This window comes from Tachyglossus aculeatus, chromosome 20 (genome assembly GCF_015852505.1).
Source record: "Tachyglossus aculeatus isolate mTacAcu1 chromosome 20, mTacAcu1.pri, whole genome shotgun sequence".
NCBI lineage: Eukaryota > Metazoa > Chordata > Mammalia > Monotremata > Tachyglossidae > Tachyglossus > Tachyglossus aculeatus.
In genome coordinates, this window is record NC_052085.1 from 32,138,196 (window position 1) to 32,161,864 (window position 23,669).

Sequence of the window (23,669 nt, forward strand, 5' to 3'; positions counted from 1 at the left end):
CGCTCATTGTGGGCAGGGAATATGTTTGATGTTATATTGTACTCTCCCAAGTGTTTAGTGCAGTGCTTTGCACATGGTAAGTGCTCAATAAATGACTACTAGTAATGATAATAATAATACAGAACCAGAGAGCCCAGACTCTTCTGCTTCAGATTAAGCAGACTAGTTATCTTGCCCAACCCTTGGCCACGGAGACAAGCCCCCTTGCCCCAGCTGCTCAAGCGCAGAGGACGGCGAGACCCCGGACCACCCCTCGCCACCACCGCAGCCGGCACACGCACCAGAAACAATATTGCTGCTGATGATCTTGCCTCCCAGGGTGGCCAGGGACTTGGGCACCACGGTGATGATGCTTCCGCTGGTGGTCTTCACATAGGTGGCAGCTCCGGGGGTGGCGGTCATCCGGGCGCTGAGCGCGGGGCTGACTGAGGGCCGCGTATAGGTCGCCTGGGTACCTGCGGCAGAGGTGAGGATGGGTCGATGGGGTCCCAACCACCCACTGGCTGTCCGAGTGGCAGCCAACTCTGCTCCATGAGGGTGCTTGAAGCCATCGCCACTGGGCCGTCCTGCTGACCCTCAATCACACTTTAACCCGAGGGCTTCCCGAGGGGTCTGCTGGTGGCTACTCCCCGCCGTAGGGTAGCAAGGTTGACGGCTACCCCGAGAGCCCAGGAGGCCCAGGCGTGTTGGTCCTGAAACAACTGTGCCCCGGGTTCCAGGTCCAACAGGAAGCATCGGAGAGGGTTAGGGCAACCCTGGCCTGTGGTGAGGACTTCCTCCTCGCTGACCCTGTTCTGCTACTCAGTCTCACGTGGTCACTTGGGGGAGATCCTGCTCTGAGCTCTTCCGCTCCTAGACATTGGGGCAGCTCCCCCAAAGAACTCACCAGTGGGGGTGGTCACCAGCTTGGTGGTCATGATGGCGCCGTTGCTGCTCACCACCATGATGGGGGAATTGCTGCTGCTGGGCAAGGTGGCGGTGACCGGTTTGGGCAGGATTTTACTGGGCTGGACCTGCTGGGTGATGATCTTAACCCCTGGGAAAGAAGGAAGAGGGGCATGGGGCGGGTGAGGGGCAGAAGCCCTCTCACCAGCTTAAAAGGGCCGCGGCAGTACCCGCTGGCTTGCTCCCTTTGCGCTCACCCGACTGTTCCCCATGGCCAACTCCTCCACTGCCAACCCATTCCCCCGGTAACACTGCCTCAGCCTCTCGCTCCAACCATCGGCCACAACGACTAACAACTGTCATGAGGGATTTCCCTAGAAGGGTCCATACAAGAATCCAGGGCTCACCCTCGGCCTTGCCAACTCCAGGGTGGCTCCTGGGGTTAGCCCTACTAAAATCAAATCTTCTACAGGAAGGCTCGCCTGCCTAAGTTCCCAACTTCCCACTCTCCTCTCCTTTTCTTCTGCATCACATATTCACTTGCACTGATGCTTCCGAGCACTCTGATACTCACCCCCACATCCCCACGGCACTTGTACAAATATATACTCCACTGGTTTCCCTATCTATAATTTCTTTGACTAGACTGTAAGCTCCTGGTGGGCAGGGAGTGTTGTCTACCAACTGCACTGCACTCTTTCAAGGGGTTAGTACAGTGCTCTAGCACACAGGCATTGGCTCAATAAATGCCACTGCTGGTTAGATTATCCGAGTCCCCAGGTCCACTGAACCACCAACCCGGTGCACCAGGAGTGACCGATCCGAGCCCGTAACCTCCACGAGGCAGGACGCTTCCTCGCTGGCCTTCGGCGAGCAGCTGTCGGCTACGATCCCTGATGCCCGGTCGCCCCTGGAATGGCTTTGCCTGTTTTCTTTGATTTAATGTACCATCCCGTCGTACTGACCCCATACTACACTGGAGAGGTCGCCGGGACTGGACTGCTCGGGAACAGGCCAGGGGAGAGGGAGAGTCCCGGGTGAGGGAACCGAACCGAAATGCCAAGAGCGAGAGGGATCCACTTCCCGGTTTGGAAGGCCACACTGAGTCCCGGCATCTCAGGCCCCACCCGCCCACCTCCCGGCCGTCCCCGCTACCTGACTCCTGTTTGATCTGGATGGTGGGCTTGGTGGCCGGAGGTAACTGAGACGGCTGTGACTGCTGCGGCTGCTGAGACAATGGAGAAGGCTGGCCCAGCTGCTGCTGCTGCTGCTGCTGCTGCTGCTGGGGCTGCACCTGCTGCAGCTGCTGCTTGGGGGACGACTGTGACTGCTGCTGCTGCTGCTGTTGCTGCTGCTGCTTGGGGAACTGCGCTAGGATCTGGGTTGGAGGCCCCACCAAGCTCTTGGGAGAAGGAAGCCTGGTCGATGCCACTTTAATTGCCGAGGTGGAAACCCCTGCGATAGGAGCAAGAGAAGAAGCAATTGAACCAAAGGGGGACCCACTCCGGCACCAAACTAGGGCGGTGGCGGGAGCAGGTGAGGCTGGTCAAACCGAGGAAAGCCGTCCAGGCTTGGGCTGGGACAGAGGGCCACCTGCGCGGGGAATCCTGGTGCCCAGGTGAAAGAGGAGAAAAAGGAGGTTCTCCAGGACAGAGCGGGGCCCTTTGGGGTGACTGCTGTCTGACCGGGTCACAGGAACAGGGCCGGGAACCCGAGGAGCCGAGAGGGAGGCAGCCGTTAAACACACAGGATGACCAGACTCATCAGGGAGGCAGAGGGCTGCGGGCGGGGCTTCGGCGGAGGGGAGAGTGCCGATCTGGGTCAGGGGGGATAGGGAATTCAGGGAGACTATCAAGCAGGAAGGTCCAAAGTTGAGTGAGCTCTGGAGAAAGAGCAGAAAGGATGCAGGAGACTGCGAGGAGCATGATTCCAGTTCCGTCTCCCGCTACTCTCCCTAAGAAGCCCCTTGGGAAGCGAGGACTACTGTGCTCTCTCTGCACTGCAAACTTCCTCAGCCCTGGGCTCGAAACCACAATGTTTGGGCTCTGGGGGTGCCTGGAATGGAAAATGAACCTCCTCCCTCAGGAGCCCCAAAGTCCCAAGTCCCCCCGTCATGTTCTACTACCCCCTGGGACACAATGAGTGGCCAGAGATGCCTTGTCCAATCAGTCTCGGTCAAGGGGAAGGAGCGTGAGAAGCCGCGACCCTCAGTCGACTGCTGGGAAGGCAGTTCCGGAAGGAGAAGAGGAGGAGGAGGGAATTCTTGTAGTCCCCAGGGAGGTGCGACAAACATACAGAGGAAAATAAGAATGTGAAATATTAGCCTGAGATACACATTTCTCGACTCTGAGGGTCCCTGAGAGCCTCTGTCCAGAATACCACATTTTACCGAAGACAGACAGGACAAGGATCCTCGGATGAAAAGTTGGAAGGAACAGCTGGGGTTGCAGCTCTTTCTCCCCATTTTCTGACCATTTGGGCAAATTCTGCTTCTCTGGAGGAGGAGGAGGAGGAGGAAGACGAGGAGAAGGAGGGGAAAAGGAAGGAGGAGGAGGCGGCATGCCCACAGCACTGACGGTTTCTGCCCACACTGATACTGGATCGGCCTGAATCTGGCAGGGAGAGCAGACTTTTTGTTTTTTAAAGTCACAGAAAAAGCCAGCCTTAACTATCCTCCACCAGTTTTTAAATGTTGAACTGGAAACCAACCTGGGAGCAGAAAACCAGGAAGGCGTTAGAGCTTGAAAACACTCAACCTGGTGGACTCGCTTTCAAATCAGACCGGTTACTAATGAAGGGCAAGTTAACGTGGGCTTTAACGTTTAAGAAAAAAATGGCTGAAAAGAAAGATTAAGGCCTACAGCTTCCAAGTTTGGCCTGAGGTGGCTGGTTGGCGGGGATTACGCCAAGAGAAGGCAGCGGCTGTTTTGCTATCTGAGACGGGTGCTTTCGAACGAGGGGTGCGTGCCTGCAGGGTCTCAGTTCCTCTGGCTTGTGCTGCTGAAGCTCTGCCTACTTTAAGAGAAGCAGCGTGGCTCAGTGGAAAGAGCCTGGGCTTTGGAGTCAGAGGTCATGGGTTCAAATCCCGGCTCCGCCACTTGTCAGCTGGGTGACTTTGGGCAAATCACTTCTCTTCTCTGGGCCTCAGTTCCCTCATCTGTAAAATGGGGATTAAGACTGTGAGCCCCGCGTGGGACAACCTGTTCACCTTGTAACCTCCCCAGTGCTTAGAACAGTGCTTTGCACATAGTACTGTCTCTATATGTTGCCAACCTGTACTTCCCAAGCGCTTAGTACAGTGCTCTGCACACAGTAAGCGCTCAATAAATACGATTGATGATGATGATAGTAAGCGCTTAATAAATGCCATTATTATTATTATTTAAGAGCAATTCTCAAGTCTACACTTGCCCTGGCCATTCCCTTGCCTAGCCGCCCTCGGCACGGAGATGCCTGAAGGCTTGTCTGGTCATCTTCTTCTTCACTGTTTGTGCACTGCTGTTGTTACCTGTTGTATCTGCTTTCTCTCTTGCTCCTACTGTATGTACACCTCGCCTGCATGGCTCGTGGGGTATATCGCAATCTCCCTGAGGGCAAAGACCACCATGTCTTTCTACTTTCACTGTGCGCCTTCAAGCACACAGGACTGTGCTCCGCAGGCAGGAGGTGCCCAGTAAATACATACCAGTGGGGAAGATAAGGTTAAGGATGGGGATGACTCACTGCACTGCGTACTGCTCCTGACCCACTGTGAGTTAGCAGGTGAAGCTTAGAGCATTTGGGCAAGCAGGAGGAGGGATTCCATGGAGACTAATTGGCTCTCCCAAGCCTGGTACAGTTGGGGAGGACAGGCTCTCCTCCCAACGGCTACTAGCAACTGCCTAAAATTGGGGCTGACCCCAGGGAGAACCCTACTCCTTCCACCCGGTGGGAGAAAGACCCTCTCACAGAGACCCAAGCGACGGCTCCAGCCTCGGCCGAGCCTTCTCTCACCTTGTGCTACCGTTGACATGACGACCGACGGGGTGGACGACACCACGGCCGTGACGGCGATGGTGCTGGGGACGGGGGACGGGGCCGAGCTGTTGCCACCACTGACCAAGCTGGACTGGGAAGCGGTTATCACCACCGGTTGCTTCTGGGTGGTGGAGGCGATGACGGACGTGGGGACCAGTTTGGTGACGGCTGCGTAGTTGTGGGACTTGGAGAGAATGTTGGGGACGAAGGTTGAGCTCGGAGATGTGGTCACTATGATCACCTGGTAACAGAGAGGGCTTGTCTTTATGCTTCGCCCCAGCTTCCCCCGGACTAGCTGGGGAGGAGTCCACAGGGAGGGAGCCGGATCCCACCAGGAAAGATGGGGCTGGCTTCCCCGGCTACCTCGTGGCCACTTTGGGCCTGACCGGAAAAATCTGTGATGCAGTTTGTGAGCCCAATCCCTCTGATTTGCTCAGAGACCGGAAAGGCAGCCTACTGGCTCCCAACTCCCAGCATTTCATTTTCATCCCCGAGACGGAATTTGTATCCCTCTTACCACACAATCCCAAAGACAGACAAGCAAGCGTGTATGCACACATGCACCCCAGCCCCCCATGGCTGCCCATCAGCAGAGCCATCTCCAAACCCCAAGGACAGTGCTTAGAATGACATGAAGTGCTGGGAACAGAACCCCTAAATGAAAAGCAGCATGGCCCAGTGGATAGGGCTCGGGCCTCAGAGTCGCAAGGACCTGGGTTCTAATCCTGGCTCTGACGTTTGTCTGCTCTGTGACCTTGGGCAAGTCACTTAACTTCTCTGTGCCTCAGTTACCTCACCTGTAAAATACCGTGAGCCTCATGTGGGATACGGACCGCGTCCGACCTGATTAGTTTGTGTCTACCTCCAGCACTTAGTACAACGCCTGGCATACAGTAAGCGATTAACAAATACCACGTACGGGGGGTGCACCCAGAGGGATGGGGGCTGAACCTATCTCCCGATCCCCAGGGAAGAAAGAGAGCTGAAAGCCCAAGTGCCCTGCCTGCGGGAAACCAGGGAAGTGAGAATGACCACGCCTCCTCTGGAGGTCCCCCGGCCGGCCGGAATGCCAACATGAAGGCCACCCGGCCTGCCGAGGAGGACCGGGGGGGCCCTCGCGTACCTTCTGGGTGGTGGTGTTGGTGGTCTGGGTGGAGGGCTTGGTGAAGGTGATCTTCACGGGAGACATGTGAGGCGGCAGGGAGTTGGCGATGCTCTGCATGATGTTGCTCATCTTGGGGCTGCCGCTCACGGGCACCGCGATGGTCTTGCAGACGGGGACGACGGCCTTGGGGACGTCCTTGAGCACCACGGGAGAGGAGCTGGAGGAGTTGGTCCGCCTGCGCTTCCTGGGCTTCTCGTCTTCGTCCGAGCAGCTCACGCCTGGAAGCAGATGACGTTTGTTCCGGCCGGGAGCCCGGACTGCGAAGGGAGGCCTACCAGGCGGCGCCTCGTGCCCATCGGCTCCCACGGCAACCCACGGCTCGGAGGTCACTGAGGGAGCTCAGAGGCTTCGGTCTGCTCGCGCTAGTGACCACGTGTATTCCCAGTGACACCCGGACCTCCTTCTCCTTCCCCGTGATCTCACAACCAAGAGCGCACGGGCCAAGCACCTGGCTTTCCCCTGCACCTACTCCCTCCGTCCCTCGCTGGGAGGAGAGGGACCCCGATCCCCGGGGCGCCCGCCCCGGCGCCTGCCCGTCCGCCACCGGGAACACTCACTTTTGACGTAGACGGTGCTGCCGCTGGGTAGGACCACAACGTTGGAGGCGGGGCTGGCAGGTCGCGGCGACTTCACCGTGGCGACGCTGCCGCTGGGAACGGGGGTGGAGGTCGGGGTGGATGTGGTGCTGGTGTAGGAGTAGCAAACCACTACTGGAGAGGGGAGACAAGAGCCCACCCCTCGGGTCACCGCTCCAGGTTGGTCTTTCTTCAGACCCTGGCTCAACCCCTGGTCAATCAATCAATCAATCGTATTTATTGAGCACTTACTGTGTGCAGAGCACTGTACTAAGCCCTTGGGAAGTACAAGTTGGCAACATATAGAGACAGTCCCTAACCAACAGTGGGCTCACAGTCCCTCTACGACTCTTCTCTCCCCCCAAGGACGACTTCCCCCATCGGGACGGGACAGCCAGCCGGAGACTCAGCCACACTCCCCCTCCACCAGCTGGGACCCAGGAGTCCTGCTCAGCAGCGTCCGTTCCTTCTCCAGGACAGAGTTGGGAGCATCCAGAATAATATCTACTCTATTCATTTTATTTTGTTAGTATGTTTGGTTTTGTTCTCTGTCTCCCCCTTTTAGACTGTGAGCCCACTGTTGGGTAGGGACTGTCTCTATATGTTGCCAATTTGTACTTCCCAAGTGCTTGGTACAGTGCTCTGCACATAGTAAGCGCTCAATAAATACGATTGATGATGATGATGATCCAGTGCGGTCTGGTCCCTTGATCCGGCCCCAGACAGCCAGTCCCATCTCCGCCCATGAACTCCCAGTCTGTACCAAGGCCTTCTTGTCTCTCAGCACTCTTTCTCCTCCCCAAGCAAGTGGGCCCACGCGAAGACCTCGTGCCCTCAAGTCCTTCCCCAGGGAAAATTTAAATCCTGGCACAACTGGCTCTCAACCGGAATTGATCCGGCTGACCGGAAGCCCCAGTACTCCATGGCCACAGACTGGTGGTCCAGTGGCCCGTCCCTTTCTCTCGCCTTCCAGTGGCAGATGGGGACGACAACGGCTCTCTTCGCCCACCTCCTCCACCAGGTGTTGGGGGCTGGGGGGGCCCGGCTCACCGTCTTTGTTTCCGGTTTCAGCGGGCACGGGGAGAGCCGCGTTGTGCTGGATGGCCGCGTTGGCCACGGCATTCGCCGTCACGGTGAAGGCGGTCTGGGGGACAAGGCGGGGCATCAGGGGCACCAGGCGGCGGCCTTCCACGGACCACTCGGAAGAGCTGTCGGGCCCCGACATGCTGCGCACAGGAGAACACTTGGTCATTGTTTAAAAAACTTTTTATTTTTTTTTTCATGGTATTTGTTAAGTGCTTACTACGTGCCAGACGCTTTACTACATACTCTGGGGTAGAGTATGTCACTCCACTGAAGAATGAAACCGGTTCACCTCAGTATCCCAGGGGATTTGGAGTTCCCAGATCTCTATTTTCCATTCCACTACTTCACCCCGATGCCCGGCCGCACCCCCTCAAGGAGACCATGAGGATTCTCTCTGCAGCCCACTGTTGGGTAGGGACAGTCTCTATATGTTGCCAACTTGTACTTCCCAAGCGCTTAGTACAGTGCTCTGCACACAGTAAGTGCTCAATAAATACGATTGATTGATTGGCTGCACAGGATCCCAGGGGACTGGCGGCCCAGCACGGAGGCCACTTTGGAAGTCACCCGGGGCAGGACTAATAGCTTACTTATGTGCAATTGTAGTTAACCGTTCATCGTTGACTGCTCGCCGCACCTCAGCCCGGTGGCGCTCCGTGGAGATGCTGTCAGGAAAAGAAACCAATAAATAAAGAACTAAATAAATCCTCATCACTGTTACAGATCCCATCCGAGCCTACCCAGCCACCTGGGCTTTACGTGGCGGGCGTCTGCCGAGGATAACGACTCGGGGTCCATTTAGGAACCCTGGAAGCAGACAGCAACGGGGCATCGGCCCTGTCGGACTCAATTTGTGAGCCGGCTGTCGCCCGAGTCCCATCGGGTCACTGACGGCGGCCCCGCGGGCTCGCCCGGCGCTGACACAACCAACGTGACGTTCAGCCCCACCAAACACCGGTGTCCCACCAGCAGTTCCAGGAGGGAAAAACATGTTAAAGCTCAAAAGCAGGATCTCCGAGGGAAGAGCAAAGGCCCCGGACTGCTCGGGGTGGACTCGGGTTTACGCCTGGAGTTTGATTTCGAAGCTGGCACCTTTGTCCCTGGGCTGCGACTGAGGGGGACACAACACAACCCTGCCAGTGGAAGAGGAGAGCTCGGTGGGAGCGAACAGTCCCCGAGCCCACCCAACCCTCTTGTGAAGTGGAAGAGCCGGTACTCGTGGGAGGCGGAGAGGGACAGAGATGACCCCCTCCCAGGGGCACGCCATCAAGGTGCCCGGGGGCATCTGCCGGCGCTCACCTCAGCACCTTCGACAGCTCTCCCAACAGGTCCTTCTTCTCCTTGGTGAGGTCGCCCTGGGCCCGCAGGGCACTGATAACACCAGCGTAGGCCTCCAGTTCTAGAAGGAAGGAGGGATGCCAGTCAGCCAGACTTGGGCATCCCCAGGTGCGTTCCGGGGCGTGAGACCAGCTGAGGCGGCACAGACAGGATTTTTCCAAAGGGAAACCGACCGGACCTTCGCCTCAGAGACGCGGTCGGCTTCTTTCTGGCCCCCGAATCCCCGCATGGAGAGGCCGGCCTGACTGTCTCGGTGGTCGCAGAGTACCACTGAAGTCACGGCCTACCCACCCACGAACACCGGCAGGATCAGGTTTGGGCAGGGGCCGTGTTAACTATCACAACGTCCGCGATTCTTGACCGTTCTAAATATCGTCGGGATTGATGGGAGGGTCGGCTGCGAGGGGAGCCCCGATGCCTTCTTCCCACAGCGAGACACGCAGGGCTGGACCGAGTTCCGGGGGCAGTGGGAGTAACGCTATCCAATATGTGCTTCCTCTGGGAGAAGCACTGGGTTCAACCCTTTAGGCACCTCTGGGAATGTGATTACCTTGTATCTACCCCAGAGCTTAGAACAGTGTATGTATGTTTGTATGTATTTATTACTCTATTTATTTATTTTATTTGTACATATTTATTCTATTTATTCTGTTAATATGTTTTGTTCTCTGTCTCCCCCTTCTAGACTGTGAGCCCACTGTTGGGTAGGGACTGTCTCTATATGTTGCCAACTTGTACTTCCCAAGTGCTTAGTACAGTGCTCTGCACACAGTAAGCACTCAATAAATACGATTGACTGATTGATTGATTGAGAGAGTCAGCTCCTTGAGGACAGCGACTGGGTCTCCTAGGTCTACTGTGCTCTCCCAGGCGCTTAGTACAGGGCCCCGCACACGACCAGTGCTCCGGCAATACTAGCGATCAAGAGAACGAATGGGACCGTGGGAGTCGAAGTCAGAAAGTTTTATTGACAGTTCTGAGAGAGCCTAAAGTTGAAGAATCCCCAGGTCGGTGTACCAGGAACAAACGCTTCCTGGTTTCATTTTTTTGCTTCTCCACTCCCTCCCGTCTGTGTCAACAGCACTTCTCTGCATCCTCTAAGGACGGCCAAATTGTGCCGCATGGAAAACCGGGGCTGGAAGCGGGGCTGCCCTTTCTACCCCAGTGCCCTCCCCAAGGCCCTGGGCGATTCCGTGCCTTTACCAATTAAGGGGCCAGGGTGGCATCCAGCCCTGCCAGCTCTCCGCCCTCACCCCCAGGGCTGGGCATCACCACAGTGATGACACACCTCGAAGGATCACCGCTTCCTTTGTCAGTCGGATGCCACGGCAGCTCCGCTGACACGTGCCCGCGCTAGAATTAGGACTTTACTGATGGCTAAAGGCTTCGCTTTTACGCTCCGTTACGGTGCCATGAGGCAGGGCCCCTACGGCCCGGAAACCCCCATTTGCTATATTTCGACGGAAGGAAATCTTACAACTATTGTCACCATCGCACTGGCACTGCTGGCAGCTGCGAGCAGAGCCGGACCGGAATACCGCGGTGACGCAACCGTGAGAAACAGTGGCTGGGAAGGTCAAACCGGCAGCCAGAGGGCCGCCGCTCCTTCGCCACCCATCAGTCGACCGGCTCAAACGAGAGTATTTATTGAGCGCTTACTCTGTGCAGAACTTGGGAGAGTACGGTTGAGTTACTCTATTTATTTATTTATTTTACTTGTACATATCTATTCTATTTATTTGATTTTGTTAGTATGTCTGGTTTTGTTCCCCGTCTTCCCCTTTTAGACTGTGAGCCCACTGTTGGGTAGGGCCTGTCTCTATATGTTGCCAATTTGTACTTCCCAAGAGCTTAGTACAGTGTCTGCACATAGTAAGCGCTCAATAAATACGATTGATGATGATGAGGAGGGTCCAGCCCGGCCCTCAAGGCGCTTACAATCTAGTGGATTTGGGGTGGTGTGGGAGACTCGGGAGGGCGCGGAGGGAGGGGAGGAGGTGGAGAGGTGTCGTCGTCCGTTCCCCCCAGCCCGGCCCTCAAGGTGCTTACAATCTAGTGGATTTGGGGTGGTGCGGGAGAGTCGGGAGGGCGCGGAGGGAGGGGAGGAGGGGGAGAAGTGTCGTCGTCCACCGCCCAACTCCAGCCTGACCCGAGGGAGTCGAAGCCCACCCCCTGCAAGCAGGATGGATAGAAGCTCCCATCCCAGCACCGAGACGGCGGGGAAGGTTGTGGGATCTGGCCCAGCCGGGTTGGACTGGGCTGTTTCTCCCGGGTTCAGGATTCGTTTAGCCCGATTCTACGTCTGTCTGCCTCGCTCTCTCTTCCCTCCTCGACCTCCTCTAACACTGAGAGCCCCTCATGGGCCAGGGGATGAGACCGGGTCCGAATTCCCCACTTTCAACGGCGCTCGTCGAGCACCAGCTGTGGGCAGCATACCGTGCCCGGCGCCTGGCCAGACGCAATTCAAGCAAAAAGGCAAAGATCTGGCCAACCTCGGGACTCAAGCCTTCCCGACGCTACACGTACGGTGCCCTGCAGGCTGTAAGGGCTTAATGGGAATTACTGCTGATACAGAAGTCCTAAAGGAGGCGGCTGACCACGCAAAAAGCCCTCTCCATCACGGAGTTGGCCGGCCCCGCGGCCAAACTGCACGTCTTAGGGCCCGATTTAACCGCCGACGACCGCAACTGACCGAGGGCAAGGCCGCGGGCCCGCGGCGCAGCGTCGGGAGGGGCAAGCCGGGGCCCAGAAATGGAAACCGTACCCAGTTTGCGGAGGATCCGCTTGCACTCATCCCTGCTGAAGTCCAGGAGAGTGGGCCACACCACGGGCATCCTTCGTCCTGGCGCGGGGCCCCACGGAGCTCGTCCTCTCTGCGAACGAAGAAACATGGGGGTCACCGACGTCCCCTGCGGCCGCTCCCACGAGGAAACCCTTGGGTAACAATAATAATAATAATAATCACGATGATGATCATTATCTGTTAAGCTATGCGCCAAGCGCTGTTGATACGAAGTAATCAGGTTGTCCTGATTACCCTCTTAATTACGTTACCAACTTGTACTTCCCAAGCGCTTAGTAAGCGCTCAATAAATACGATTGATTGATTGATTGATTGTCCCACGTGGGGCTCGCACTCTTCATCCCCATTTTACAGAGGAGGTCCTGAGGCACGGAGAAGTTAAGGGGCTAGCGCAAGGTCCCGCAGCAGACGACAATAATAATAATGATGGCATTTATTAAGCGCTGACTATGTGCAAAGCACTGTTTCCCAGGAGGAAACCCTTGGGTAACAATAATAATAATAATCACGATGATGATGATATCTGTTAAGCGCTTACTATGCGCCAAGCGCTGTTGATACGAGGTAATCAGGTTGTCCTGATTACCCTCTTAATTATGTTGCCAACTTGTACTTCCCAAGAGCTTAGTAAGCGCTCAATAAATACGATTGATTGATTGATTGATTGTCCCACGTGGGGCTCGCACTCGTCATCCCCATTTTACAGAGGAGGTCCTGAGGCACGGAGAAGTTAAGTGGCTCGCCCAAGGTCCCGCAGCAGACGACAATAATAATAATGATGGCATTTATTAAGCGCTGACTATGTGCAAAGCACTGTTTCCCAGGAGGAAACCCTTGGGTAACAATAATAAGAATAATCACGATGATGATGATGATATCTGTTAAGCGCTTACTATGCGCCAAGCGCTGTTGATACAAGGTAATCAGGTTGTCCTGATTACCTTCTTAATTATGCTGCCAACTTGTACTTCCCAAGCGCTTAGTAAGCGCTCAATAAATACGATTGATTGATTGATTGATTGTCCCGCGTGGGGCTCGCACTCGTCATCCCCATTTTACAGAGGAGGTCCTGAGGCACGGAGAAGTTAAGTGGCTCGCCCAAGGTCCCGCAGCAGACGACAATAATAATAATGATGGCATTTATTAAGCGCTGACTATGTGCAAAGCACTGTTTCCCAGGAGGAAACCCTTGGGTAACAATAATAATAATAATCACGATGATGATGATATCTGTTAAGCGCTTACTATGCACCAAGCGCTGTTGATACGAGCTAATCAGGTTGGCCTGATTACCCTCTTAATTATGTTGCCAACTTGTACTTCCCAAGCGCTTAGTACAGTGCTCTGCACACAGTAAGCGCTCAATAAATACGATTGATTGATTGATTGATTGTCCCACGTGGGGCTCGCAGTCGTCATCCCCATTTTACAGAGGAGGTCCTGAGGCACAGAGAAGTTAAGTGGCTCGCCCAAGGTCCCGCAGCAGACGACAATAATAATAATAATAATGATGGCATTTATTGAGCGCTGACTATGTGCAAAGCGCTGTTCTAAGCGCTGGAGAGGGTACAAGGTGATCAGGTCATCCCACGTGGGGCTCGCGGTCTTAATCCCCATTTTACAGATGAGGTAACTGAGGCCCAGAGAAGTGAAGTGACTTGCCCAAAGTCACCCGGCTGACAAGTGGTGGAGACGGGATTTGAACCCACGACCTCTGACTCCAAAGCGTGGGCTCTTTCCACTGAGCAATACTCGGAGTCGGATTTGAACCCACGACCTCCGACTCGGGAGCGGGTTCCCGGGGGGTCATCATCAATCGTATTTATTGAGCGCTTACTGTGTGCAGAGCACTGTACTAAGCGCTTAGGGTCCCGTAGGGGCTGGGGAGAGTCGGGATCTCTGACTCATGGCAGAGAAGCAGCATGGCCTAGTGGCTAGAGCCCGGGCCTGGGACTCAGAAGGTCATGGGTTCCAATTCCGGCTCTGCTGTGTGACCTTGGGCAAGTCGCTTCACTTCTTTCATTCGTTCAATCGTACTTATCGAGCACTTACTGAGTGCAGAGCACTGCACTAAGCGCTTGGGAAGTACAAATCGGAACAGAATCAGCACCACTTTGCTGTGCCTCAGTTACCTCATCTGTAAAATGGGGATGGAGACTGGGAGCTCCACGTGGGACAGGGGCTGTGTCCAACCCGATCCGCTCGGATCCGCCCTAGGGCTGAGTATAGCGGCCGGCAACGTAGTGAGTGCTTAACAAATACCATAATTCTTATTTTTGTTATTACCTTGTTCTCCCCCCTTCTAGACTGTGAGCCTGTTGTTGGGTGGGGACCGCCTCTATCTGGTGCCGATTTGTACTTTCCAAGCGCTCAGTACACAGTAAGCGCTGTGTGCTTCAATCAATACATTACTGATCGTCTCTGTTGCTGATCTGTACTTTCCAAGCGCTTAGTAAAGTGCTCTGCCCAGTAAGCACCCAATACGATGGAATGAATGAATGACCGTCTCTATCTGTGGCCCATTTGGACTTCCCAAGCGCTTAGTCCAGCGCTCTGCACACAGTAAGCGCTCCATAAATACGACTGAATGAATGAATGACCATCTCTGTTGCCCATTTGTACTTCTCAGGCGCTTAGTCCAGCGCTCTGCACACAGTAAGCGCTCCATAAATACGACCGAATGAATGAATGACCATCTCTGTTGCCCATTTGTACCTCTCAAGCGCTTAGTCCAGCGCTCTGCACACAGTAAGCACTCCATAAATACGACCGAATGAATGAATGACCATCTCTGTTGCCTATTTGTACTTCTCAAGCGCTTAGTCTGGCGCTCTGCACACAGTAAACGCTCCATAAATACGACTGAATGAATGAATGACCATCTCTGTTGCCCATCTGTACTTCTCAAGCGCTTAGTCCAGTGCTCTGCACACAGTCAGCGCTCCATAAATACGACCGAATGAATGAATGACCATCTCTGTTGCCCATCTGTACTTCTCAAGCGCTTAGTCCAGCGCTCTGCACACAGTCAGCGCTCCATAAATACGAGCGAATGAATGAATGACCGTCTCTGTTGCCCATTTGTACTTCTCAAGCGCTTAGTCCAGCGCTCTGCACACAGTAAGCGCTCCATCAATATGACCGAATGAATGAATGATCGTCTCTGTTGCCCATTTGTACTTTCCAGGCGCTTAGTCCAGTGGTCTACAGTCAGCGCTCCATAAATACAATGGAATGAATGAATGACCGCCTCTGTTGCCAACTGGTACTTTCCCAAGCGCTTAGTCCAGCGCTCTGAACACAGTAAGCTTTCCATCAACTCAAGCGCTTAGTCCAGCGCTCTGCACACAGTCAGCACTCCATCAACTCAAGCGCTTAGTCCAGCGCTCTGCACACAATAAGTGCTCCACCGATACGATGGAATGAATGAATGACCGTCTCTGTGGCCCATTTGCACTTCCCAAGCGCTTAGTCCGGCGCTCTGCACACAGTCAGCGCTCCATCAATACGACTGAATGAACGAATGACCGTCTCTGTGGCCCATTTGGACTTTCCAAGCGCCTAGTCCAGCGCTCTGCCCACAGTAAGCGCTCCATCAACTCAAGCACTTAGTCCAGTGCTCTGCACACAGTAAGTGCTCCATCAATGCAATGGAATGAATGAATGACCGTCTCTGCGGCCCATTTGCACTTCCCAAGCGCTTAGGTCCAGCGCTCTGCACACAGTCACTGGTCCATCAATACAACTGAATGAACGAATGACCGTCTCTGTTGACCATCTGGACTTTCCAAGCGCTTAGTCCAGCGCTCTGCACACAGTCAGTGCTCCATAAATATAATGGAGTGAACAAATGACCGCCTCTGTTGCCAACTGGCACTTTCCCAAGCGCTCAGTCCAGCGCTCTGCACAAAGTAAGTGCTCCATCAACTCAAGCACTTAGTCCAGGGCTCTGCCCACAGCCAGCGCTCCATCAATACGACCGAATGAATGAATGACCATCTCTGTGGCCCATTTGGACTTTCCAAGTGCTTAGTCCGGAGCCCTGCACACAGCAAGCGCTCCATCAGCTCAAGCGCTTAGTCCAGGGCTCTGCACACAGTCAGCGCTCCACCAATACGACTGAATGAACGAATGACCGTCTCTGTTGCCCATTTGGACTTTCCAAGCGCTTAGTCCGGCGCTCTGCACACAGTCAGCACTCAATAAATACGACTGAACGAATGACCATCTCTGTTGACCATTTGGACTTTCCAAGCGCTTAGTCCAGCGCCCTGCACACAGCAAGCGCTCCATCAGCTCAAGCGCTTAGTCCAGGGCTCTGCACACAGTCAGCGCTCCATAAATACGAGTGAATGAACGAATGACCGCTTCTGTTGCCCATTTGGACTTTCCAAGCGCTTAGTCCGGCGCTCTGCACAGTCAGCGCTCCATCAATATGACTGAATGAACGAATGACCGTCTCTGTTGACCATTTGGACTTTCCAAGCGCCTAGTCCAGTGCTCTGCACACAGTAAGTGCTCAATCAACTCAAACGTTTAGTCCAGCGCTCTGCACACAGTCAGCGCTCCATAAATACGACTGAATGAACGAATGACCGCTTCTGTTGCCCATTTGGACTTTCCAAGCGCTTAGTCCAGCGCTCTGCACAGTCAGCGCTCCATCAACTCAAGCGCTTAGTCCAGCGCTCTGCACACAGTCAGTGCTCCATCAATAAAACTGAATGAACAAATGACCATCTCTGTTGACCATTTGGACTTTCCAAGCGCTTAGTCCAGCGCCCTGCACACAGTAAGCGCTCCATCAACTCAAGCGCTTAGTCCAGGGCTCTGCACACAGTCAGCGCTCCATAAATACGACTGAATGAACGAATGACCATCTCTGTTGACCATCTGGACTTTCCAAGCGCTTAGTCCAGCGCTCTGCACACAGTCAGCGCTCCCTAAATACGACTGAATGACTGTCTCTCTCTGTTGGTACTCTCCCAAGCGCTCGGCCCAGCTGTCCGCACACAGTGGGCGCTCCACCAACACGACGGGATGAACGAGCGCCCAAATGCGAAGGCTGTGCCAGGCCGCGGGGGCCTGCTTTCCACGGGAATGGAGGGGTCGGGCCCCGGGGGCCTCCAGGGAGGCAGCCCCGCTTTTCCCCGCAGCCCGTTGGCAGACAACAGCGGGGACTGGAAGGAAGGATGGATAACCCTTCATCACTTCACTTCTCTGGGCCTCAGTTGCCTCATCTGTAAAATGGGGATTAAGACTGTGAGCCCCACGTGGGACAACCTGATAATAATAATGATGATGGCATTTATTAAGCGCTTACTATGTGCAAAGCGCTGTCCATTCATTCATGCAATCGTATTTATTGAGCGCTTACAGTGTGCAGAGCACTGTACTAAGCGCTTGGGAAGTACAAGTTGGCACTGTTCTAAGAACTGGGGGGATACAAGGTAGTAAGTGCAGAGCACTGTACTAAGCGCTTGGGAAGTACAAGTTGGCACTGTTCTAAGCACTGGGGGGATACAAGGTAATCACGTTGTCCCACACGGGGCTCACAGTCTTAATCCCCATTTTACAGCTATGAGCCCACTGTTGTAGGGACCGTCTCTATATGTTGCCAACTTGGACTTCCCAAGCACTCAGTACAGTGCTCTGCATACAGCAAGTGCTCAATAAACACGATTGATTGAATGAATGAATGAAAGTAACTGAGGCACAGAGAAGTGAAGCGACTCGCCCAAAGTCACACAGCTGACATTTGGCAGAGTGGGGATTTCTGATCACCTTTTCTTCTAGACTGTGAGCCCGCTGTTGGGTAAGGGCCGTCTCTATAAGTTGCCAACTTGGACTTCTCAAGCGCTCAGTCCAGTGCTCTGCTCACAGTAAGCGCTCAATTCGACTGAATGAATGAATGAAAGGGAGAACAGAGAAGTGAAGCAACTTGCTCAAAGTCACACAGCTGACATTTGGCAGAGTGGGGATTTCTGATCACCTTTTCTCCTAGACTGTGAGCCCGCTCTGTTGGGTAGGGACCGTCTCTAGACGCTGCCAACTTGGGCTTCCCAAGCGCTCAGTCCAGTGCTCTGCACACATTAAGCGCTCAAAAAATACGATTGAATGAATGAATGAATGAAAGTAACTGAGGCCCAGAGAAGTGAAGCGACTCGTCCAAAGTCACACAGCTGACATTTGGCAGAGTGGGGATTTCTGATCACCTTTTCTCCTAGACTGTGAGCCCGCTCTATTAGGTAGGGGCCGTCTCTAGATGTTGCCAACTTGGGCCTCCCAAGCGCTCAGTACAGTGCTCTGCCCACGGTAAGCACTCAAAAAATACGATTGAATGAATGAATGAATGAAAGTAACTGAGGCCCAGAGAAGTGAAGCGACTTGTCCAAAGTCACACAGCTGACATTTGGCAGAGTGGGGACTTCTGATCACCTTTTCTCCTAGACTGTGAACCCGCTCTATTAGGTAGGGGCCGTCTCTAGATGTTGCCAACTTGGACCTCCCAAGCGCTCAGTCCAGTGCTCTGCACACAGGAAGCGCTCAATACGACTGAATGAATGAATGAAAGTAACTGAGGCCCAGAGAAGTGAAGCGACTCGCCCAAAGTCACACAGCTGACATTTGGCAGAGTGGGGATTTCTGATCACCTTTTCTCCTAGACTGTGAGCCCGCTGTTGGGTAGGGGCTGTTTCTACACGTTACCAACTTGGACTTCCCAAGCGCTCAGTCCAGTGCTCTGCACAAAGTGCTCAATAAATACGATTGACTGTACACAGTAAGCGCTCAATACAATTGAATGAATGAATGAATGAGAGAACAGAGAAGTGAAGCGACTCGCCCACAGTCACACAGCTGACATTTGGCAGAGTGGGGATTTCTGATCACCTTTTCTCCTAGACTGTGAGCCCGCTCTGTTGGGTAGGGGCCGTCTCTACACATTGCCGACTTGGACTTCCCAAGCGCTCACTCCAGTGCTCTGCGCACAGCAGGCGCTCAGTAAATCATCATCATCATCATCAATCGTATTTACTGAGCGCTTCCTGTGTGCAGAGCACTGGACTGAGCGCTTGGGAAGTCCAAGTTGGCAACATAGAGAGACGGTCCCTACCCAACAGTGGGCTCACGGTCTAGAAGCCTCTACACAGCACTCTACAGACCCAGGACTTTATTGTCCCTTCCCAACAGTGGGCAAACAGGACTGAATGAATGAATAAGGATCATCATCATCATCATCAATTGTATTTATTGAGCGCTTACTGTGTGCAGAGCACTGTACTAAGCACTTGGGAAGGACAAGTTGGCAACATATAGAGACAGTCCCCACCCAACAGTGGGCTCACAGTCTAGAAGCCTCTACACAGCACTCTACAGACCCAGGACTTTATTGTCCCTTCCCAACAGTGGGCAAACAGGACTGAATGAATGAATAAGGATCATCATCATCAATCGTATTTATTGAGCGCTTACTATGTGCAGAGCACCGTACTAAGCGCTTGGGAAGTACAAATTGGAAACATATAGAGACAGTCCCTACCCAACAGTGGGCTCACGGTCTAAAAGCCTCTACACAGCACTCTACAGACCCAGGACTTTATTGCCCCTTCCCAACAGTGGGCAAACAGGACTGAATGAAAGAATAAGGATCATCATCATCATCAATCGTATTTAGTGAGCGCTTACTGTGTGCAGAGCACCGGACTAAGCGCTTGGGAAGGACAAGCTGGCAACATAGAGAGACGGTCCCTACCCAACAGTGGGCTCACAGTCTAAAGGCCTCTACACAACACTCCACAGACCCAGGACTTTATTGTCCCTTCCCAACAGTGGGCAAACAGGACTGAATGAATGAATAAGGATCATCATCATCATCTATCGTATTTAGTGAGCGCTTAAACTGTGTGCAGAGCACTGGACTAAGCGCTTGGGAAGTCCAAATTGGCAACATATAGAGACGGTCCCTACCCAACAGTGGGCTCACGGTCTGGAAGCCTCTACACAGCACTCTACAGACCCAGGACTTTATTGTCCCTTCCCAACAGTGGGCAAACAGGACTGAATGAATGAATAAGGATCATCATCATCATCATCAATCGTATTTACTGAGCGCTTACTGTGTGCAGAGCACTGGACTGAGCACTTGGGAAGTCCAAGGTGGCAACATAGAGAGACGGTCCCTACCCAACAGTGGGCTCACAGTCTAAAAGCCTCTACACAGCACTCTACAGACCCAGGACTTTATTGTCCCTTCCCAACAGTGGGCAAACAGGACTGAATGAATGAATAAGGATCATCATCATCAATCGTATTTATTGAGCGCTTACTGTGTGCAGAGCACTGTACTCCATCCCCCCATCCCATCTCCATCCCCATCCCATCTCCATCCCCCCATCTTCCCTCCTTCCCTTCCCCACAGCACCTGTATATATGTATATGTTTGTACACATTTATTACTCTATTTATTTATTTATTTATTTTGCTCGTCCATATCTATTCTATTTATTTTACTTTGTTAGTATGTTTGGTTTTGTCCTCTGTCTCCCCCTTTTAGACTGTGAGCCCGCTGTTGGGTAGGGACTGTCTCTCTATGTTGCCAACTTGTACTTCCCAAGCGCTTACTACGGTGCTCTGCACATAGTAAGCGCTCAATAAATACGATTGATGATGATGATCCCCCCATCTTACCTCCTTCCCTTCCCCCCAGCACCTGTATATATGTATATATGTTTGTACATATTTATTACTCTATTTATTTATTTATTTTACTCGTACACATCTATTCTATTTATTTTACTTTGTTAGTATGTTTGGTTTTGTCCTCCGTCTCCCCCTTTTAGACTGTGAGCCCAATGTTGGGTAGGGGCTGTCTCTATATGTTGCCAATTTGTACCTCCCAAGCGCTTAGTCCAGTGTTCCGGCACACAGTAAGCGCTCAATAAATACGATTGATGATGATGTCTCCCCCTTTTAGACTGTGAGCCCACTGTTGGGTAGGGACTGATGATGATGATGTCTCCCCCTTTTAGACCGTGAGCCCACTGTTGGGTAGGGACTGTCTCTCTATGTTGCCAACTTGTACCTCCCACGCGCTTAGTCCAGTGCTCTGCAATCAATCAATCAATCAATCGTATTTACTGAGCGCTTACTATGTGCAGAGCACTGTACTAAGCGCCTGGGAAGTACAAATTGGCAACACATAGAGACAGTCCCTACCCAACAGTGGGCTCACAGTCTAAAAGGGGGAGACGGAGAACAGAACCAAACATACCAACAAAATAAAATAAATAGGATAGAAATGTACAAGTAAAATAAATAGAGTAATAAATATGTACAACCATATATACAGGTGCTGTGGGGAAGGGAAGGAGGGGGATGGAGGGGGAGAGGAAGGAAGGGGCTCAGTCTGGGAAGGCCTCCTGGAGGAGGTGAGCTCTCTGCACACAGTAAGCGCTCAATAAATACGACTGATTGATTGATTGATTGTACTGAGCGCTTGGGAAGGGCAAGTTGGCAACATAGAGAGACGGTCCCTACCCAACAGTGGGCTTACAGTCTAAAAGGGGGGGGGGGGGATGGACTTTTAGACTGTGAGCCCACCCTTTTAGACTGTGAGCCCACTGTTGGGTAGGGACTGTCTCTATGTGTTGCCAATTTGTACTTCCCAAGCGCTTAGTACGGTGCTCTGCACATAGTAAGCGCTCAATAAATACGATTGATTGATTGATGGAGGGAGGGATGGAGGGGGGGATGGAGGGGGGGATGGAGGGGGGGATGGAGGGATGGAGGAGGGGATGGAGGGATGGAGGAGGGGATGGAGGGATGGAGGAGGGGATGGAGGGATGGAGGAGGGGATGGAGGGATGGAGGAGGGGATGGAGGGGTGTCCTTTTGGTGCCTCGTGCGACCCACCTGTCCGCCCTCCCGGGGCACATGGAAAGGCTCCTCCGCGGGCCCCGCCGCAGCCCGACTTCGCTTGATTTGCTGTTCCCTCCCGGGGCCAAGATGGCGGCGCGCCCCAGGGCGCAGGCGCCAGCGCGCGCGCGCGCGGCATGCCGGGGCTTGTAGTCCTCCCCCCGCCGCGGGGGCCGCCGGGATTTGGAGGCGGAACCTCCCCGCGCGGCCCGGCCGGACCAGGGACCTCCCCCCCCAGCCGCCGCGCTGGGGGAGGCCGTGACGTCACGACGGGTCCCCGACAGGGACGCGCCTCCTCCGTTCCCGAGCGGCGGCGGAATCCGGCGATCGCTCATTCATTCATTCACCGTCCGTCGTATTTATTGAGCGCTTACTGCGTGCGGAGTACTGGACTGATCGGAGGGCAATAATAATAATAATAATGGCATTTATTAATCAGTCAATCAATCAATCGTATTTATTGAGCGCTTACTATGTGCGGAGCACCGGACTAAGCGCTTGGGAAGTACAAATTGGCAACACATAGAGAGACAGTCCCTACCCGACAGTGGGCTCACAGTCTAAAAGGGGGAGACGGAGGACAAAACCAAACATACTAACAAAATAAAATAAATAGGATAGATATGTACAAGTAAAATAAATAGAGTAATAAAAGTGTACAAACATATATACATATATACAGGTGCTGTGGGGAAGGGAAGGAGGTAAGATGGGGGGATCATCATCATCAGTCGTATTTATTGAGCGCTTACTATGTGCAGAGAACTGGACTAAGCGCTTGGGAAGGACAAATTGGCAACATATAGAGACGGTCCCTACCCAACAGTGGGCTCACAGTCTAAAAGGGGGAGACAGAGGACAAAACCAATCATACTAACAAAATAAAATAAATAGAATAGATCTGTACAAGTAAAATAAATAAATAGAGTAATAAATATGTACAAACATATATACATATATGCAGGTGCTGTGGGGAAGGGAAGGAGGTAAGATGGGGGGGATCATCATCATCAATCGTATTTATTGAGCGCTTACTATGTGCAGAGCACTGGACTAAGCGCTTGGGAAGTACAAATTGCAACACATAGAGACATCATCCGTAAAATGGGGATTAATGATAATAATGGAATTTATTAAGCGCTTACTATGTGCAAAGCACTGTTCTAAGCGCTGGGGTACACACGAGGTGATCAGGTTGTCCCACGGGGGGCGCACAGTCTTCATCCCCATTTAACAGATGAGTTCACTGAGGCAAATCATTTCTCTGTGCATCATCATCATCATCAATCGTATTTATTGAGCGCTTACTATGTGCAGAGCACTGTACTAAGCGCTTGGGAAGTACAAATTGGCAACATCGAGAGACAGTCGCTACCCAACAGTGGGCTCACAGTCTAAAAGGGGGAGACAGAGAACAAAACCAAACGTACTGACAAAATAAAATAAATAGAATATATATGTATAAATAAAATAGAGTAATAAATATGTACAAACATAAATACATATATACAGGTGCTGTGGGGAAGGGAAGGAGGTAAGATGGAGGGATGGAGAGGGGAACGAGGGGGAGAGGAAGGAAGGGGCTCATTCATTCATTTATTCATTCAATCGTAGGGTAGGGACGGGGTATCATCATCATCAATCGTATTTATTGAGCGCTTACTGTGTGCAGAGCACTGGACTAAGCGCTTGGGAAGTGCAAGTTGGCAACATAGAGAGACAGTCCCAACCCAACAGCGGGCTCACAGCCTAAAAGAGATGGGAAAGGAGGAGGGAAGGAGATGGGAAAGGAGATGGGGCAGGAGGAGGGAAAGAGAAGGGAAGGAGAAGGGAAAGGAGGAAGGAAGGAGAAAGGAAAGGAGGAGGGAAGGAGATGGGAAAGGAGGAGG

The 23,669-nt window shown here is 53.1% G+C and overlaps 1 protein-coding gene across 1 annotated transcript in view; it reads right to left on the reverse strand.

Moving 5' to 3' along the window:
* Positions 1–21,822, reverse strand: part of EMSY (EMSY transcriptional repressor, BRCA2 interacting) — a 38,050-nt gene extending 16,228 nt beyond the window's left edge. Inside the window, 11 exon segments of the mRNA XM_038762063.1 lie at positions 282–455; positions 887–1,036; positions 2,041–2,340; positions 4,879–5,143; positions 6,026–6,285; positions 6,625–6,777; positions 7,693–7,868; positions 8,319–8,393; positions 9,028–9,127; positions 11,831–11,939; positions 21,778–21,822. Of these exon segments, the coding sequence (XP_038617991.1) occupies positions 282–455; positions 887–1,036; positions 2,041–2,340; positions 4,879–5,143; positions 6,026–6,285; positions 6,625–6,777; positions 7,693–7,868; positions 8,319–8,393; positions 9,028–9,127; positions 11,831–11,900 (1,723 nt within the window). The 5' untranslated portion in view covers positions 11,901–11,939; positions 21,778–21,822.
* Positions 21,823–23,669: the final 1,847 nt, after the last annotated feature.